Source organism: Salvelinus namaycush, chromosome 37 (genome assembly GCF_016432855.1).
Source record: "Salvelinus namaycush isolate Seneca chromosome 37, SaNama_1.0, whole genome shotgun sequence".
Taxonomy (NCBI): Eukaryota; Metazoa; Chordata; class Actinopteri; order Salmoniformes; family Salmonidae; genus Salvelinus; species Salvelinus namaycush.
In genome coordinates this window covers 7,423,883-7,443,064 of record NC_052343.1, presented here as the reverse complement: position 1 = coordinate 7,443,064, position 19,182 = coordinate 7,423,883, and the positions used below count along the sequence as shown (strand labels likewise).

Genomic DNA, 19,182 nt, shown 5'->3' with positions numbered 1-19,182 from the left:
CTAGATGACAAGAAATGAGGAGCAATATTCTCCCCTTGAAAATTACATGGGGCGATTGAATGAATGTGCGGAATCATGATTTTGCCTCAAGGCAAAGTGTTTGTACTCTGAATGTAACGAAAACTACTGAAGTAAAGTGACTCTTTCTGCACTCTCATACTGCTAGTCAAGCAATATAGACATGACTAAATACAAAAAGCGATAAAGCAACAGCTACCTCTAGTGACAGGACTGCTAGACAACAACAACAACAACAAATGTAACCTTAATTTAACTAGGCAAGTCAGGTTAAGAAACAATTCCTATTTACAATGACGGCCTACACCGGCCAAACCCGGACGACGCTGGGCCAATTGTGCGCCGCCAACCACAGCCGGTTGTGATACAGCCTGGATTCGAACCAGAGTGTCTGTAGTGACGCCTCTAGCACTGAGATGCAGCGCCTTAGCAGTGCCACCCGGGAGCCCCATTAGTTATATTCTTCAAGAATCAATGGGTATATATATATATAATTAATTTACAAGTCCAAAAATGGATGTAGCAACCTCAGATTGCCCCTTTAAATATAAATGAACACAGTACATAAAAGCTAATGAGAGTTTCATATTTTATTTACTTTTCAATCTATGCATTACAACATTTCTATAAATATATATATATTTTTTTACAATCGTTAATATTTCACCCGACAAAAAATAATAAACATGTACACATGCTAAATAAATAAATAATTCCATAAATATACATCTTGGACCATCTGTTATATTGCATCAAAGAATCAGCTGCTTCGATACATTATTGTGGTTACATTAGTGTTGTGTCACACTTAATCCATGAATCTATTACCATCCCATTTGATGGTGACATATTGCAATAATTCACATATAATATATTTACAAATAATTTGTCTTCCTTTATTTGAAGACACTAAAGGTCACCCTAAACATACTGTATATATTTATCCCATACCAAAACAAAAATCAAGGTACAGTAGAAATTTCTCAAAATATGTTTTGGGATCCATGTTTTTGAACTACAATGACAAGTGCACTTGGGTTTCTTTCATTTCCACCAGTCTCTTTAGGTCAAGGGTGTCAAAATAAATCCCTGGAAAGTCGTATGCTTGCTGTTTTTCGTAATTTATGACAAATTACGGCCTAGAGAACTAGATGAGAGGACGAAAACCCGCAGACACAAGGCGCTCCAGGAATGAGTTTGACACCCTCTAGTTTAGGTCCTGTTCATTACTCGGTCAGAGTAAATCAGATTAGGAAAGCCAGCAAAAATGTAAATAGTCTATTACAGCAGATATGTGAGAGAAAACATCATGCCGTGATAACAAATGAAAGAGGAACTTACTATTTTCCTGGAAGGAAAAGTAACAAGAAATATTGTTTAAATGTGACATCCATGGAATGTCAACTTTAAATACATTGATTGAAGCGGGATCAGCAGAGCAGAAATCATTAATTGAAGTGGAACAAATGTCCCAACGACTCCATTTGACGTTTCAGTGCGACCAACTAGTACGGTTGTACAGAACTGTTGTATCTGTAACTATTAAAAACTCTTGAGATTACCACCATAATAGCACAAAATACAATCAACGGCCAGTTTATTAGGTACACCACCCTGTTCACAAAAACGGATCACTCTTACAGACAGTGAGTCATGTGGCCTGCTATGTAAAGCAGACAGACAGGATTCAAGGCATTAAGTTACTGTTCGATTGAATGGGCAAAATTAGTGACCTAAGCAACTTTGAGCGTGGTATGATCATCGGTGCCAGGTGCGCTGTATCCAGTATCTCAGAAACGGCCGCCCTACTGGGATTTTCATGCACGACAGTGTCTAGGGATTACCGAGAATGGTGCAACAAACTAAAAACAGCAGTCCTGTGGGTGAAAAACAGCTCGTTGATGAGAGGGGGTCGAAGGAGAATGGCAAGAATCGTGCAAGGTAACAGGCGGGCCACAAACAGACAAATAACAGCAGTACAACAGTGATGTGCCAAACGGCATCTCTGTGCACAACGCATAACTCGTCGATCCTTGTCACGGATGGGCTATTGCAGCAGACGATAACACCGGGTTCCACCCCTATCAGCTAAAAACAAAAAGAAGCGGCTCCAGTGGGCACGCGATCACCAACACTGGACAATTGAGGAGTGGAAAAACATTGTCTGGTCTGACGAATCCCAGATCCTGCTGCGTCATGCTGATGGCAGTCAGGATTTGGCATAAGCAGCACAAGTCCATGGCCCCATCCTGCCTGGTGTCAACAGTACAGGGTGGTGGCGGTGGTGTAATGGTGTTGGGAATATTTTCCTGGCACAGGTTAGGTCCCTTGATACCAGTTGATCAACGTTTGAATGCCACAGCGCAACTAAACATTGTTGCTGACCAGGTGCATCCCTTCATGGCTACTGGGGGGTCCAACCCAGTACAAGATGGGTGTACCTAATAAACTGGCCAATGAGTGTATATTCAAGCTTATGAAGTTTCCACACTGTTTTTTGCAAAATGCACAGTCGGTCGTTGCTGAACAAATGAATTGACCTGCTCACGTCACATCAGCATCGAAAACCTCGAAAGACAAACACAGATGAGGTTGGTGTTGTGTGTGCTTTTGTTAAACAGCTGCCATGTTTGCAGAGTGGGACAGACAGCCCAGCACAGCAGAGCAGACAAGACACTGTCCTACAGTAGAACACACTGTTCCTAACCAACTCAGCCTTGAGCCCAGCCCTCGGATTCTGGTCACCATGGTAACACTGTCACAGCCCGTCCATCATGGCCAGAAGGTCATCCCCTTTACTGTTGGCACTCGATGAGCACGGCTCACCAGCCTCCTCCGTGAAGTCCCCCATAATCTTAGCCAGCTCCGCATTGGCTTGCTGGTTCTGAAAAAGAAGGCAAGCCACCAATGGCAGATCTGAAAGGTCTCGATTGGGGAGGGGCTTACGTTTGATTACGGTACATCTTGTTAGACTGGCCCATCCTGATCGTAGTGCATCTCAGATAACCTACATTCCTTAGCCTGTCAATTACAGAAGCTATTCTGTAAGTGCTAAGAGATGACTGCACGGGTGGAGTAAGTCTCCTGTGACAGGTTTTCATGGGGGACCTGGTTACGGTTACACCACAGCATGTACAGTAGGACAGTCTCAATCTATGAAATGCTTCCATATTATCCCTTCAAGTTACATAAAAGCATGTTACATGGTTGAATATTTATCTAGCCTCTGTGACAGAAATAATATACAGTAGGTTAGAATGAACTTTACCTTAGTCGCTTGTATTTTTATGACATCATATGAAAACTCGTCTGGTCTCGATATCAAGGCCTCCCTGAGAGGAAGACAAATCCACATTATTGTTAAAGGCCCAGTGCAGTAAAAAAAAAAAATACACCTGCTCATATAACAACTCATTCCAAAATCATGGGCATTAATATGGAGTTTGTCCCCCGTTTGCTGCTAAAAACAGTCTTATGGGAAGGCTTTCCACTAGATGTTGGAACATTGCAGCGGGGCACTGAAGTCGGGCACCGATGTTGGGCGATTAGTCCTGGCTCGCAGCCGGCATTCCAATTCATCACAAAGGTGTTCGATGGGGTTGACATCAGGACTCTGTGCAGACCAGTCAAGTTCTTCCACACCGATCTCGACAAACAATTTCTGTACGGACCTCGCTTTGTGCAAGGGGGCATTGTCATGCTGAAACAGGAAAGGGCCTTCCCTAAACTGTTGCCACAAAGTTGGAAGCACAGAAGCGTATAGAATGTCATTGTATGCTGTAGCGTTAAGATTTCCCTTCACTGGTACTAAGGGGCCAAGCCCGAATGAAAAACAGCCCCACACTATTATTCCTCCTCCACCAAACTTTACAGTTTGCACTATGCATTGGGGCAGGTAGCGTTCTACTGCCAGCCGCCAAACCCAAATTCGTCCGTCAGACTGACAGATTGTGAAGCGTGACTCATCACGGCAAGGAACGCGTTTCCACTACTCCAGAGTCCAATGGCGGTGAGCTTTACATCACTCTAGCTGACGCTTGGCATTGCGCATGGTGATCTTAGGCTTGTGTGCAGCTGCTTGGCCAAGGAACCCCATTTCATGAAGCTCCCGAAGAACAGTTATTGTGCTGACGTTGCTTCCAGAAGCAGTTTCGATCTCGGTAGTGAGTGTTGCGACCGAGGACATACGATTTTTACGCACTACGCGCTTCAGAACTTGGCTGTCCCGTTCTGTGAGGTTGTGAAGCCGATTACTTCGTGGCTGAATCGTTGTTGCTCCTAGACGTTTCCACTTCACAGTGTCAGCACTTGCAGTTGACCGGGGCAGCTCTAGCAGGGCAGAAATTTGCCGAACTGACTTGTTGGAAAGGTGGCATCCCTATGACGGTGCCACATTAAAAGTCACTGAGCTCTTCAGTAAGGCCAGTCTACTGCCAATGTTTGTCTATGGAGATTGCATGGAGTGTGTGCTCAATTTTGTATACCTGTCAGCAACAGGGGTGGCCGAAATAGCCAAATCCACTAATTTTAAGGGCGTCCACATACATTAGTATATATTTCCACACAATGAGGTTGGAATAATACTGTGAAAATTACGATAAGGCCCTTTTAGTGTAAGAGCCATTTTAAAAGACTGCCTGAAATATCAGCCTGTTTTGGCGGGATGGAGTTTTGGCTTGCCTGGTGACATCAAGCAGTAAATTAGTTAATAGACCACTAAGAAAGCCAATTCAAAACCTCTCTGCCAATAACAGCTAGTTTTCAGTTTCCCCTCCCCACTCAGGCCACTCGCAGACAGTCCTAGCAAAATTCTTGGTTGAGAATTTGCTCTGCTAAGAAGCTAGTTTTTTTTCTTTCTGACCATTTTTATTGGAAACAATCATAGTAAGGTACTTAATTGTAAGGTACTTAATTGTACCTTTAATTAAAGGTACTTAATTGTAATTGAAACTATTTGATAATGAGATGAAAACGGCTGCACTGGACCTTTAACGCTGATAATGATTCTTAACACTGACAGTGATTTTTAACACTAGTTTAACTTAACATAATTCAAAAATCAGGTTCAGTTCGTTTCATCATGTTGTGAGTACCAATTTCGTGATATCCAATTGGTAGGTACAGTCTTGTCCCATCACTGCAACTCCCATACGGACTCGGGAGAGGCGAAGGTCGAGAGCCATGCGTCCTCCGAAACACGACCTGCCAAGACGCACTGCTTCTTGACACACTACTCGCTTAACCTGGAAGCCAGCCGCACCAATGTGTCAGAGGAAACACTGTACACCTAGCGACCGTGTCATCGTGCGTGCGCAAGGCCCACCACAGGAGTCGCTAGAGCGCGATGGGACAAGGACAACCCGGACTGTTAAACCCTCCCTTAACCCGGACGACGCCGGGACAATGGGTCTCCCGGTCGTAGCCAGCTGCGACATAGCCCGGTATCGAACCCGGATCTGTAGTGATGCCGCTAACACTGCCTGAGACCACTGCGTCACTTGGGAGGCCCGGTACTGTTGTAATTCCATATTTAATTTATCCACAATGACACAAAAACACAACAAAACAATGCTCATAACATAAGAGGACTTACTCTTCTTCCTCATCTGTGGCAAAGAGGTTGACTCGGAAGCCACTGTCTGCATTTCCTGGTTTCTGGACTTCCATACCCCCCATTAACCTGGCCAACATGTTCAGCTCCTCTTTTGCCAGGGGGTTTGGAGCCGTGTTGACCTGTATACACAGTGAAGGTGCACATAATCATTAACATAAACACATGAATTGCATGATTTAGCTGTTTAGGGCATTTTTCATTAAATTTAAGGGTGGTTTCCATTACATTTAAGGCTTAATTACAGATGACGCTTAGTCTGACTTGGACAGATTGATTAGGCTATAGTAAGGACAATGATGAAATAACACAGATATCAACACTATTTCGACCCTCTGTCAAAAATATTATATTATAGGACATACGGTAAAATGACATTTATGAGCAAAAATGCAAGGCCTTGCAGGATACATGCCTGTAAGAAAAAAAATACAGCGTAGTGGTTAAGCATAATTTCAACTCACCAACTTTTTCTGTGCAGAGTTTTTGGACGTCCCTGACATGTGTGTTTCTACTGGACGGCTTACACTGTACCTGTGGGTAAACAGAAGCCAAGCACTTGACAAGCTGAAGTACAATGTAGCATCACGGGGGAGGCAAATAAAACTGTCACTGTGTAAATTACTAAACAATTTGCAGTGACTTTTAGTTACCATGTTGATTTAGGCCTACAGTGTATGACCATTGATCACAGTAGAGGAAATAGTAGAGAATTTAGTAGTCTCAGTGGGGGTAAGTCCAGGAAGGCCAATGGTTGTCAATACAGTGTGGAGCAGCACATACATGTTGGTGCCCAGCTTGATGACCCTTTCTCCAAACATCTCAAAGGAACCCTCGCGGAGAACACCGGTGTAGTTCCCACCGTTGCGGAACTGCAGTCTCTTCACCTCTTCGCCATTGCAGCTGAACATTCTGATGGTAACAAACAAACACACACACAAAATATTCATCAAAAACACTTTTAACATCATATGATCCAACCAATAATTTCCTAAAGATAATTTGCAACTTCTCCTGTTTCCCAGAAGACACTTCTAACAATGCAAAGACGTTTAGCTAAGCGGTTACAATGTACTTGTAACAGAGTGGTCACTAGTCTGATATCATCTGTCTACACTTTCACATTGTTCAATCTCAAGTTACCCACGTGAGCTTAAGTTCCTAAGACACAATAAATGAGTTGTAAGCACGGCTGCACTCAATCCCTTGGCAAATACAACTGTGCTAAAAGTAAGCTTTTCTAAATTTAGACAGCTGCTCGTTCAACAACCTCAGTAATGCAATTAGCTGCAGATATGCTGGTCTAAATTAAACCGGCAGCATCAGCGAAAGGAAAGCAAATTGATGCCATCAAAGAGCACAAAACAGCAAGCAAAATAAAAATAATTTTAAATAATGGATACAGCCATATTCAATGCATGTAATAAAATGTAGATTTTGCTCTATTGCAACAAACTTTGCTTGGTTGGATTCGTGAGATTCCATGTTATTTGGGCATGGACAATTATAGCGGTGGTACCTGATAAGTCCTGGGATGTGTGTTCCGTGGGGCACAGGACCCGAGATCGGGAGGACAAAACGTCCGTTGGAATTCTGCACTTTGTCTTTGAGGAAGATGGACACCTGCAAATACAGATGAGCAAAACGTAATGTTAATTGTGTAATACTTTGTATAATCTCTCGTGGACAGACTACTAAAACATAAATGATTCTGTAGATCTGTCCTGATACAACAGGATGCGCGAGATAACGAGCAGCATTAGTTCCGGTGCTTTGGACAAATCAAGATTTCGCAGGTGTTAGCATCTGACCAATTACGCAAGACTTTAGTTCTGGGTTAACCGAGATTACACTGTGTATAATTCATTATGATGGGGTTATAATGCATTGTAAAGGGATAGTTCACCCAAATGACAAAATTAAATACTGGCTTCCTTACTTTGTAAGCAGTCTACGGACAAGTTATGACAGCAATTGATGCTTTGGTTTAGCTTCCATGGCACGATTTTCAAATGCTAACGTTTTAGCATTTGACAAAGTTATGGTACTATTAACATTTTTAATCTCTGAAACCCATCAAAAGATGCCACACTCCCCCTTCCCAACACACTCATCATCTGTCGAAAAAGTTAGACAAACTTCTGCGAGATCATGAACTCACCCTTATGTGCATGTCTTGAAAAAAGATGAGGAGCGTTTGCCGGATGAGCTGAAATTCACCACTAGACAAGGGTGTGTACATCTATAAATAAGAGCAAAAAACATGCAATGAATAAGAGATCATAATGAACACTTAGCTGAGGTTTGGGCAATTGAAGGGAAGTTTATTGTACCTCTATGAGCTGTCTGTATGTCTCGTCAACCTGGCTGAGAACACTTGGGGTGTCCTTCACAAAATCCTTGATGGCATCCATATGGTTAAAGGACACAAGGAGGATATCTTTGGCCCGCGGGCAGAGGAGCACCTGGTACTTGAAGGCCATTGTCATCAAGTCATACAGCTGTGGGTATGACAACAGTCATATGGATGATGATGGGTTATTGTTATGCTCAAAAACAGCTGCTGCCAGTTCATAACGTACACCAGATGGAGCCGTCAGCATATTTGAACAAACTAGGATCATGCTCTGCAGGTGGATTTATACAACATTTAGACTTATAAATCAGGATTAATACTTCAAAATGCTGAAGATATTCTGTTTGATAGCCTATATAAAAGCACTTTTTAAACACAACAGATAGAACTTCAAAATAGTCAAGCAATGATGGTGCAATAAATGATGAAAGCTTTGAAAATTATAGGTCTACATGGGGTTTTAAGTGACTTGGGCAATTTCCCCAAGTACCTAGAATGAAGAGTATTAAAGGGTCACTGGGTAAAGCGGATGTGATTCTGAGAATGTGATAAAAGTGGTAACGTCGTCATGACAGCTTCTCAGCTGACTCCAAAACGAGGTGAATGATAGTTAGATAGAAGTTGTTAGATAAATCCCTTTCTCAGAAAGGGGATAACAACTCGATGGCCTTTCACTTCCAATAAAGGGTCCTTTTAATCAGGGATGAAACGGAAGGAAACAGAGGGATTACACATCCTTGTCCAATAAGGAACACCTATTTTTGTTTTCTGTTGCAAAACCTTTTGAAATGTTTTGGGACAGCGTGCCCTGAACATGAACCAGGTGACACGATTCCATCCATACCTTGTCCATGCTGGCCTGGTTGAGTCTCATGATGGAGGCGTGGGCCAGTCGGTCAAACACGGTCCTGAGGGCCTTCTTGGAGTACAGCTCCTGTGGCTTGAACAGCTCCTCCAAAAACTTTTTATTGAACATGGTGGTGATGATGTCATTCATAACTGGCAGAGTGAGGGCACAGGACACAAGGTTGAGGTCAGGTCACAAGTAGGGGAGCGGAATAATGACGGTCTGTAAAGTTAAACTCATCAAGATGACATCATCAACATAAACATTGGGAGGTCTTTCCAACTTAAAGATATTTGATTTTTTTGTTCCACAAACAACTAAATCTGCTAAAACTGTTATTATTGGCTCTTTCTAATGTAGGCGTGCAAATTGGAAAGAGCCCATGATATAACGCAGTCTTGATAGAACTGGGCCCATATTCAACAAGTGTCTCAGTAAGAGTACGGATCTAGGATCAGGTCCCATTGTCCATTAATTATAATACAAAAGGCTAAACTGATCCTGGATCAGCACACCTACTCAGAATTATTATGAATTTGAGCCCTGGATTTAACTGTTGATGTTTGTAGCTGTGAAGTCGTCCCCTTGTTTATGATTATTACAACTGGGATGTATTCATTACGGAAACCGTTAAAGAGCAAAACAGAAACAAACTGAGCAATCAGAACGAAATGGGGAGGGACCTACCTGAATTATCCAATAGAAACTGGGTGGGTGTAATTTGTGGAACGTTCCAATAGGAATCTGTTCGAAAAACTTCGTAAAGTACAAGGATGCCAACAAAGTAGCATGATCAGTCCACCTAGCTAACTAGTTGTTGAAAAACGTAATTAAATAGCCCACTTCCTACCCTATCCTATTCTGCCGCTTTACAACTTTGTATGCGTTGTTTGTTGGCACCCGTGTTATTTACGAAGTTTTTGTAACAGATTCCTGTTGGAACGTTCCACAAATTATACCCACTCATAGAAACTCTCGTTTGCGTTTTCAGTTAGGAGTAAACGGTTTCTGTTGCATAACGTTTTGCAACAAACGAAATGTTTTGCAACAGAATCGGCGTAATGATTACACCCCTGGCAAAGTCTACCTTTAAAATCAAAAAGTTCCGTGCTCAAAGGACTCTACCTTTAAGCAAGCAGATATGCATTCTATAGGCAAGGCTTAACGTCCACCTATTCCCAATTGCCCTAAGAAAGCAACAGCCTGTTAAACCATCAGCAGCATTATCAGCTTTCAAAGTTATTTGAAACCGGATTTCTCTTCTTAATGAAGCCCATGGCTGAAATCTCTACAATCTTGGAGGCAGAGTGAATGAATATCTCTGGGCAAAGATTTCATCACGATTATTGCATTTGTAGAACACTCTGTTGGTTTCCTTGAAGGCCTCAAAGCAGAGCATGTAGGCCTAGTGATGCATTGCATGAAAAATATCAAAATACCTCTCCTTCTGTCATCCTCTATCCAATCAGCTACAAGTACAATGAAGAATTTGCAGGTTAAAACACAGGCAGGGAGACAAATGAAGGTTCTCCAATTTATGGCAACCAGTTTGTGGACATGACAAGGTCAGTGATTCACCTGTAGCTAGTTGATTTCTAGCCTAATACAGCCAGACAGTTATGCTAGCTAACTATAATGTTACCTTTCTTGGCTTTGTCAGCGGGAATATTCTGAGCGCTTAGGCGTTGATCCAAGATGTAGAGCATTTCTCCACCGAGATTAATAAAAAGCAGGGGTAGCGTCCTCGAGGACATATTTGTCGTATTGTGCCGGATAACTAACGTTAGCTAGCGAAATGTCCCTTCTGCTTTGTTTAAGCGTATGTAAGCTTCCACTTGGTTGCCAGGTCACAAAGAAAAAGGACCAATCAGGTAGCACGTAAGCTAACGTGCAAATATGTTTTATGTTTTGTGCAAATAAAAAATTGACAGTTTTTGTTCATTTATACCTCAGTGTTATGAACGTCCCTGAGACACTGGGACAGCAGCCTGTAAATCATCCTGAAAAAGGACCCAAATGCCATTGAAAACAAGAAAAAAACATAACTTTATTGTACATGTTATGTTCATTCATGGTGCTATGAATTCTTTAAGCAGTACTGTTTGAGGGTAGGGGTCAAATTTAAACAATACAAAAGTAAAAATGTACATAGTATAACAATGACAATTTGTATCAACAATATGTGACATGGGGTTAATTTAACTTCCACTTGAAAATGTCTTCAAATGACTGTACAAGTCAAACGTCCCCATTTCTGATGCGAATTTCACGGGCCATCCTGCACGTCTCAAAGAATCCACAGCAACAGGTCATCAATGCATCATTGCATATTGTCCCCTGTAACAAAATATATTCAAATATGATGAAAATATTTGACAGTTCAAGTTCCTCAAACTAGGGAAAATCATGAGGCTAATTTATTTGTCAGTATGTGTACTGATGAAACAGTCCCTTCCTGTCTTTCATAATAAAAGGGTGAGACTGTCTGGGACAGGAATGAATTGCAGTTCTCCCTAGTGTGCTTTAAAATGACATATTCAATGCATGAATGCATCACTATCCCTAATTTCTTTAGGCTCCTAAGGGTAACATACCTGAATCCCATAGGTCAATCTCATGTGGGTCCTCATGGCTGTCATGCCTCCTGGAACACAGGCCAGGCACACGTTCTCACCGTACTTGTTAGCTGTGTAGCAACTTAATGCTAGTGGGCAGATGAAGCCCAAGGCACCTGTATGACAACATTTTACCTTATTGTAAAATCCAGAAAATAGGAAACACTTTTTACTTGAAACACTTGACAACCATTAAACCCTATGGTATGGTATGAGGTAGGCCTACTTAGTGATGATACTTTAGGTCTTATTATTTGTCTCAATACTCACAGACTAGGATGTCACTGCAGCAGGAGCACAGCCCAGTGCTCCACTTGCCCGTCTGCACATTTGTCCCATAAGAGCCTGCTCCTGGCTGGTGGGTGATGACTGGGTTCGACATGTCAATCAAATGGGGTCAGCTTCAGTCACCTAAAAACGAACCACATCCAACAGTTAGCACAGTGGTTGAAGTTTGATAATTTGCCCAATAAAGTAATAAAATAGAACTAGCAGCATGTTATTCCTTCGGGATAATTGCTCATAGGAAAGTTCAAATAAAAGTTCCATACACTGGTACTCAATTATTTTATTTTGGTACTCAAGTTTATACACAGGGCCATTCATACCCTGAACCACCATCTTACGTCATATACTACAACCCTCTCATGTATTGCATTAGGTTTAAATATAATTACATATGTAAAATGGGATATTGTTGTATTGCCATTTCATTAAACAGAGACTAATAATAACTGTTGTTTAACTGTCATGTATCATCAAAAGGACAAGACATGGTGTTCAATCTCTAAGAAACCACTTCAAATACTTTGTATACTCTAGTATAGAAATATGCCAAATGTCATACATGTACATCACTTTCAACTGTTCCTCAGAAACATTTTAGGTAGTTGTTTATTGATAAGTAGTTACTCTATTGTAGCTTTTTATACATATGTGAGAACAGAGGAAAGAGCATGTCACTTACCTATCTTTTCTGCAGCTCTGAGACTCTCCTGATCTGAGTCGATACACTTTAACAGGAAGCTACTAAAGCTGTGAACAAGCACTGGTTACACACTCCTACTATGTTTCTCAAGACAACTCTCAACAGCAGTGAAAACACCAAATTCACAGTAGGACAGTTAAGCTGCTTAATGACCTCACCATTCCGCAGTATTATAGGTTTCCAGGTCAATTCACAGGTGACAGATCATGAGTATAACCTTGGTTTAACATAGGTCGGTCGATAAACACCAGATATCTGATGTTCTTTCAGTTCTCGTAAACACGATTGCAAGCTATGTTCAGGAAAGTCATCATATGATTAATCTTACACTTCAGTTTCAACCATACAACCGTAATGTTCTTTTTTCTCATATCTTTCATTTGCATTTTAATCAGCATCAAGTAGAAGTGTTTTATCTCTTTCAATTGGGGTAGTTACATATCACCATACACAAGTGACTATATGTGATAAAAGTGAAAAAAGAGAGCTAACAAATAGATTATACAATACATTTTATTAAATTATTAATTGTGGGTGTATTTGACACTCTCAGGTGACATACGCGGAGCACATACACATTGCCCACACCGAAACCACATATCTGCGCCACTGCATTTATTTGTCCAAATGTGGTTTGATGATGCATCTACTTGCAGAAGGGACAAGAAGAATGAAGACTTGGTGTACTACAAACAATAAGTTATTCATGTTTCTTATTACAGTATAACAATACATGGGAAAAGTCATTTTACATGGCCTGGTGGCATGGGTGGGTGGAGATTTCTCCTTAGGACAAATGGAATGGTCGAAAAAGAGCAAACCCCGCTCACTGGGCCATGCAAAACGAATTTGTCCATTGAGAGCAAGACTGAATGCATAGAGTAAGACAGACATTGGATACTGTAGCAGTTTATTGGGTTCCTGTAGCTGCTGTCCTGGCTGGTTCTGCCAGCGTGGGGGGAGGGGTCTGCTTAATTTTCTTCCTTTGCTCCAGTTTCTGTTTCTGCACCTCTTTGAAGACCTAAGAAAGGACACAGTCAGATAAACCTACAGCAGAACGCCCAACAACAGTGACAACAACAACCAAATTATAAATGTCTTCATTTGGGGCAGCAAATAGCCTAGTGGTTAGAGCGTTGGACTAGTAACCGAAAGGTTGCAAGATCGAATCCCCGAGCTGACAAGATAAAAATCTGTAATTCTGCCCCTGAACAAGGCAGTTAACCCACTGTTCCTAGGCCGTCATTGAAAATAAGAATTTGTTCTTAACTGACTTGCCTAGTTAAATAAAGGTAAAATAAAAAATAACAATAAATCTTTGCTTTGACTTTTAGATTAAGTCATGCATTAGACTAATGGTAAAAGCCATGGTTCAACAGCCTGCATACAGCAGAAATATTAACAAGAAAATTGCTAGTCTGGTCCCAGATCTGTTTGTGCCGTCTTGCCAACCATACAGTACAAACCACTCTGGGACCAAGCTAGAAAATTGCACTAAGTAAAGTGAATGGAGTTTTGTTGTGTACCTTTATGCACAGGGCCTTCTTGGCCAGCCAGCGTCGGGTGGCATGTCTGTAGTACTCCGGGGGGAAAGTGTAGGTGATGCCCAGCTGCTGGCAGACATGTTCAAAGGCGTCGTAGCGCGTTACCCTGAGGTGCTTGAGCAGCTTCTTCCTGCGGTCAATGGCCATGAGCATCCATCGCTTGTTCGCTTTGTCCTGATACAAAGATGGGGGGCCAAAACACAGAGTCAGAGGTCAAATGGAGAAAAAATAAGCTTAAAAGATAACAATATTTAAGGCTTGATTCAATCCATAGCGCTGAAGAGCAGCACTGTAGGGCGATTGAAATGTAAAGGTAATATCTCATTGAGCTGACCAATGCAGCGTTCACCGTGAAAGTCTCTCCGCAAGAATATTGCCTTTAAATTTATATTGTGCTGTAACGCAGCTCTTCATGGCTACAGATTGAAACGAACCCCTAGTCTGGGAACATGTCTTTTACATAATAGAGGAGTTTTTTTTCTAATTAAAAATAGCATAGTGATTTTGAGACTGTCAAAACCAAACTGTCTAAAAGTGAGATACAGTATAGTGACAGACTGCCAAACCTTGGCTTTAACATTTTAGCTGTGCTAAAGGATAGTTATATTTTGCAATATGTCTGCAAAAATGTTGGATACAATGTTACGTGTATACGTTGTGACAGTGTAAATTCCCAGCATGCAGCAGCGCCACTACTACTCTGTCAAATATCATGGTGGGTGTATGCACAACACAGGAAATCCTGTTGACAAACCTCACACCAGACAGGGAGGGGATAGGAAATTAAACGTGTGGAAATAATATGCATTCACGTCACTGTTACTATAGGGACTTAAAATTACACAGTCTTGCATTTACCCTTCGCCCATATCACCTTTGTATGTTTGTGCAGGTGCTCCTGGTAGTTTCGGATTTTGGAGGTCAAAATGGCCACTAAAAGGTCAAGAAAGGGGTTAAGAAATTTACATTTACATTTAAGTCATTTAGCAGACGCTCTTATCCAGAGCGACTTACAAGTACATACATTCATACTTTTTTTTTTTTTCTTTTTTTTTGTACTAAGAAATGAACAAACGATTACTGAAATAAGGTGGTTCCTCAGAGGAAAAGCACGGTTGTTCACTAGGTCCAAAACAGGAACCTACCCTTGACTTCTGTAGAGTTGCGGTCAGCTTCATCCCTCTGGACTTTTGCAATCAGCTGTTCCGTTTTCAATTTCAACTTCTCGCTCTGGTGACACACAGCATGGTGTTTTGATTATGCAATATCCAGCATAGGTATAGAAAAACGGTCGTATCATAATGTAAACTATAGCAACTAACAGAGGTATACACAAACTGTAGTTACTCTTATGTAGTTATTCTTATCAGCACAAAGAGAAAGACTAGATGAATAGAACGTAGTAACACGGTGAAAAGAACATACATGGCTTGCTAGTTCCAGTGTCAGAAGTCTTTTGACCAGGTCATCAGCTCTGTAAACGCATAATAACAGATCAGCATTAGGAAGAGATGTAGAGCTATAGTACAAAGGCAGAGTAGGCCTATATATTGTACAAATAAAGAATAACAATTTTAAACAACATCATCTCAATGCTGTAGTTGTTTGGACATGGGAGAGTTGAACATACATGAGCCATGTCTGCATGACATAAAATACATTTAATTTAAGTTTGGACAAATTAAATGTACATACGTTTGAGCGAGTGGAACAGCGGCATATTCCATTTTCAGCATTGTCGGAGGAAGATCACTCAACTGACTGTTCATCACTGATGGAAAAAAAAACTTAAGACAGTAAATATCAAACATTCAAGTGGTCTTAGATCAAATAGTTGACCTTGGTCCTCCATACCTGGCTTCTTCTTTCTTACGACACGGGTATAGTTTCTCACAGACTGAATGGTGAAACTCCCAATACCTGGTAAGAATGAAAAAAATTATCATACAATACATAATTACTCTTAGACCATTGCTTTATGAACCATAGGATGGTGCCAGATTTATGCCTGCAACTACACTGAGTGCACACAAAATGTTGTGCACTCCACCACCCCAAGAACATCCAGACAACTTGGCACAACTGTGGGAAGCATTGGACTCAACAATGGCCAACATTCCTGTGGAACACTTTTCAACACTGTCTATGCACTGACGAATTGAGGCTATTCTGAGGGAAAAGGGATGGGGGGGGGGGGGGGTGCAACTCAATATTAGGAAGGTGTTCTTAATGTTTTGTACACTCAGTCTATGTGCCTGCATGAGAAAGCGTCTGTAAGCATGTTCACCAGCAACATGGTTTGCAGTAAGAGTTGGGATATCGTACTGTAGTAGTACTTGTTTTGATGTAAGCCTACATTTTGTGAACTGTAGTGCTGAGATAATAGAAACAAGAGCTGAGTGTCATGTTCTGCATACATGATCAAGAGTGGTGGAGTGAGAAAAGCTGCTGCAGACACATTGCAGGGCGACTGTGGGGAAAATAACTCTCTGGTTCCCACATCCTTTTCATAAAAAACACTTACTAGCAGACTGACTGATTAAATGATGAGAAATGTATTAGTCATATGTCTGGGTTAAAATGGCATTACCTTCGCACCAGTCTGGTTAAAAAATATTCCTTTCATTTCAGCTGTTTAGATAGGTAGCTACTAGCTATAGTTATCACTACATTAGTATACAATAAGGATATATTTTTATGTAATGTATTTTTATAATGAAACCATATAGCTAGCCTAGTTAGTACACAGGATGATAAGGACAGTGAAGTGGTGAATTGATGTCCCTATACAAATAGAAAGCCTGTGTCACTGTGTACACAAAGAGAATAACTCGTGTACCTGTCTATCATGTTTGCTGTTGTTGTGATTAGCTATCTGTGCACTAGATATCCTAGCTAATTGCTGCAGTGCCCTCTCCTGGCCTACCCAAGGAAGAATTATACTCACTACATGACCAATGGAAAAGCACATTTTTACGAGGTGTTCTGATGATGATGATGAGTGGGGTTTCACACAAAATCTACCTATTCGTATTTTTCAGTAATGGTTCATTGATTCTTGCTCGGCGTGTGCAGCTAGCTAAGTTAGTTGAAGTGCAGAAAATGAACAGCCGCGCGCATCGACAAGACGTTTCATTGTTGCATTGACTTATACGGCCTCCTTAGCTAACTAACATATCGCAAGCACACATGTCTACTCTGTGAAATTAGGAGTATAAATATATATTTATTTACCTGTCAATGCAGTCTCACTGTTGCTGTGTGAAGGCCCTGTGATGACAGAGGTGAATGCCCCATGTTTCAATTGGAGAGACGCACAGGTTCCTTTCAGCCTGGATAAAACACCACATTCTCGCAGAACGACAGATGTCGATTTAAAAACACTTCTTAAAGCCATGCTTGATAACATGGCTGATTCAGAGTTGATTTAATATATGTCATGTATTAATGGTCAAAATGTAACGAGTAAACAGCCGTCGTCCCTCACATGAGGATCGCCATTTTGATTAGACATAACTAATCAGACGGAGAAGTCAATTCAGGAAATGAGAAGGATGCTTGAATAATCGTACCGGTATGTTCAAAAACGACTCTAGCGTTATTATCCTTGGTATTTACAGTATTTATTTTATTAACGTGAACGAGTTACATTTTTACAGAATCCTTTTTTTATGAAAGAGTGAAAAATAGTAAACTGTATAGGGCCAATACCAATAGATTAAAGGTATTGTACACTAAGCCTAATTCCCAAGTAACAATACCCTTTGAATGACCAAAACATCAACCATAATATTTTCATGCTATTAAAATGCTCAGAATTTAAGAAATTGTACCTTTTCTATCATCTCAAACTATCAGGAAGCCGGGAAAAAAAATTGGTTGAGTGGGCAGGGAGCAGAGCCGGGTTGCCATGTCTGCAGTTTTCAAATGCTGCTGGTGAAAATGTATTGGTCGCGGGTGTAGGTTTTTGAGCTAATTCTAAATTGCACTGCGGCCACCATGGCATCTCTTTACATATGTGTTTTATTAATTTCACACTGCTACTGCTGACTATCATTTAGTTTGCAACAGCACAGGTTTGTATGAACCTTGTTGTTTGCCACTCCGACCTCGGCAATAATGTTGCAAAATGCAAATTCGATCTCCCTCCTGCCTTAAGAGTTAACATGTTGGACGTCAGCTAGCCATTTTTATAACCAGGCGAAATCATACAACGGCATCATTATTAATATAGATATGTCGATACAAAACAGCTAAAACAAATTAAACGGGAGCTAGTTGGCTGTCATTTCAGAGTTTGGTTCTTTGCCTTCACTGGTATATTGCACCTTTTTAGTAAAGGGTTCTTTAATCTCGTCCAAATAAGCAAAAGGTTACATTTGAACCCCAAATAACATTTCTTTCTAAGCGTGTAGGACTGGGGGGGCGGTCAGGATACAACGAATGAGGCGAACAATAACTATGATTGAAAAGTATGTAGCTAGCTAGTTAATTGGTTAGATGTTCTCACATCACTTGTCATGTCTGCCTGCTGTATAGCGCTCTCTCAACACCAATGAATGTGCTCAAAACACACACCCCTTCGGCTCCCTCTCACTCAGCAACAGCCTGCCTGCTAGTTAGAAGCAATAGGAAATAATGTGTTGAAAAGCGTAAACTCTTAGGGTGCGTTCGTAAATTCACTCTGGCTATCTACTCCGATTTCAGAGCACTCTCATCTGAGTTTGCCGGAGTGAATAATAACTGATTAATTTACAAACGCGCACCACACGTTGAATATGACCGTTATCAGTAAACTCCGTGAAAAAAACACCATTCATTTGTTGCCAGCAGCACATTTAGTCACCAACGCCCTAGATAACATGAAAACAGCCAAACCAGCTCTGCTAGTGCGAGTAAAATGGTCAGAGTGAGGTGCTCTCTCGTTGTGTATGGAAGTAGCTAGCAAGATAGCCAACTTTAGCCAGTTAGCTTGGATGCTTAACTGCCGTTGTGAGGTCAGAACGCTCGTATTAACACTACTCCTGGCCAGAACTTCCAGTGTGCGCTTTGAACTGTCCGATAACAAAATGCTCTGAATTAACGAACATACAATCAATCTGACAACGCTCTGAATTTATAAACAGCCAAAGTGCACTCTGAGCCCACTCAGCACGTGATGTCCATGAACGGCGAATTTTCGGCTATATCAGGTCCGTCTGTC

The 19,182-nt window shown here is 41.2% G+C and overlaps 3 protein-coding genes across 3 annotated transcripts; all 3 read right to left on the bottom strand.

Moving 5' to 3' along the window:
- Positions 1-1,917: 1,917 nt before the first annotated feature.
- LOC120031359 (protein OSCP1-like) lies at positions 1,918-10,629 on the bottom strand. Its single transcript, XM_038977075.1, has 10 exons — positions 10,475-10,629; positions 8,830-8,984; positions 7,963-8,130; positions 7,791-7,871; positions 7,149-7,252; positions 6,413-6,541; positions 6,094-6,163; positions 5,612-5,751; positions 3,287-3,350; positions 1,918-2,902 (listed from the first exon to the last, which is right to left on the bottom strand). Exons 1-10 carry the CDS (start codon positions 10,584-10,586, stop codon positions 2,777-2,779), a joined length of 1,149 nt encoding a protein of 382 aa, XP_038833003.1. The 5' UTR covers positions 10,587-10,629; the 3' UTR covers positions 1,918-2,776.
- A 260-nt stretch (positions 10,630-10,889) lies between these two features.
- Positions 10,890-12,836, bottom strand: LOC120031372 (PLAC8-like protein 1). The gene is made up of 4 exons (XM_038977091.1): positions 12,415-12,836; positions 11,718-11,858; positions 11,427-11,563; positions 10,890-11,169 (listed from the first exon to the last, which is right to left on the bottom strand). The coding sequence occupies exons 2-4, from the start codon at positions 11,827-11,829 to the stop codon at positions 11,071-11,073; spliced, it is 348 nt and encodes a 115-aa protein (XP_038833019.1). The 5' UTR covers positions 11,830-11,858; positions 12,415-12,836; the 3' UTR covers positions 10,890-11,070.
- A 94-nt stretch (positions 12,837-12,930) lies between these two features.
- LOC120031371 (28S ribosomal protein S15, mitochondrial-like) lies at positions 12,931-17,504 on the bottom strand. Its single transcript, XM_038977090.1, has 8 exons — positions 17,214-17,504; positions 15,834-15,899; positions 15,675-15,750; positions 15,405-15,453; positions 15,125-15,209; positions 14,854-14,912; positions 13,962-14,153; positions 12,931-13,456 (listed from the first exon to the last, which is right to left on the bottom strand). Exons 1-8 carry the CDS (start codon positions 17,386-17,388, stop codon positions 13,346-13,348), a joined length of 813 nt encoding a protein of 270 aa, XP_038833018.1. The 5' UTR covers positions 17,389-17,504; the 3' UTR covers positions 12,931-13,345.
- Between the last annotated feature and the right edge of the window lie 1,678 nt (positions 17,505-19,182).

Bases quoted from the DNA above. Each gene is read 5' to 3' on its own strand.
- LOC120031372 (XM_038977091.1), bottom strand. From the start codon at position 11,829: ATGTCGAACCCAGTCATCACCCACCAGCCAGGAGCAGGCTCTTATGGG. The intron at 11,564-11,717 runs GTGAGTATTGAG...GTTGTCATACAG, and splicing joins CTGCAGTGACATCCTAGTCT to GTGCCTTGGGCTTCATCTGC. The intron at 11,170-11,426 runs GTATGTTACCCT...ATTTTGTTACAG, and splicing joins GATTGACCTATGGGATTCAG to GGGACAATATGCAATGATGC.
- LOC120031371 (XM_038977090.1), bottom strand. From the start codon at position 17,388: ATGTTATCAAGCATGGCTTTAAGAAGTGTTTTTAAATCGACATCTGTC. The intron at 15,454-15,674 runs GTATGTACATTT...ATGCGTTTACAG, and splicing joins GCTGTTCCACTCGCTCAAAC to AGCTGATGACCTGGTCAAAA. The intron at 13,457-13,961 runs GTACACAACAAA...GTCCTTTCTTAG, and splicing joins AGAAGGCCCTGTGCATAAAG to GTCTTCAAAGAGGTGCAGAA.
- LOC120031359 (XM_038977075.1), bottom strand. From the start codon at position 10,586: ATGTCCTCGAGGACGCTACCCCTGCTTTTTATTAATCTCGGTGGAGAA. The intron at 5,752-6,093 runs GTGAGTTGAAAT...CTGTGTATACAG, and splicing joins ACTCTGCACAGAAAAAGTTG to GTCAACACGGCTCCAAACCC. The intron at 2,903-3,286 runs GTAAAGTTCATT...CTTCTTTTTCAG, and splicing joins TAAAAATACAAGCGACTAAG to AACCAGCAAGCCAATGCGGA.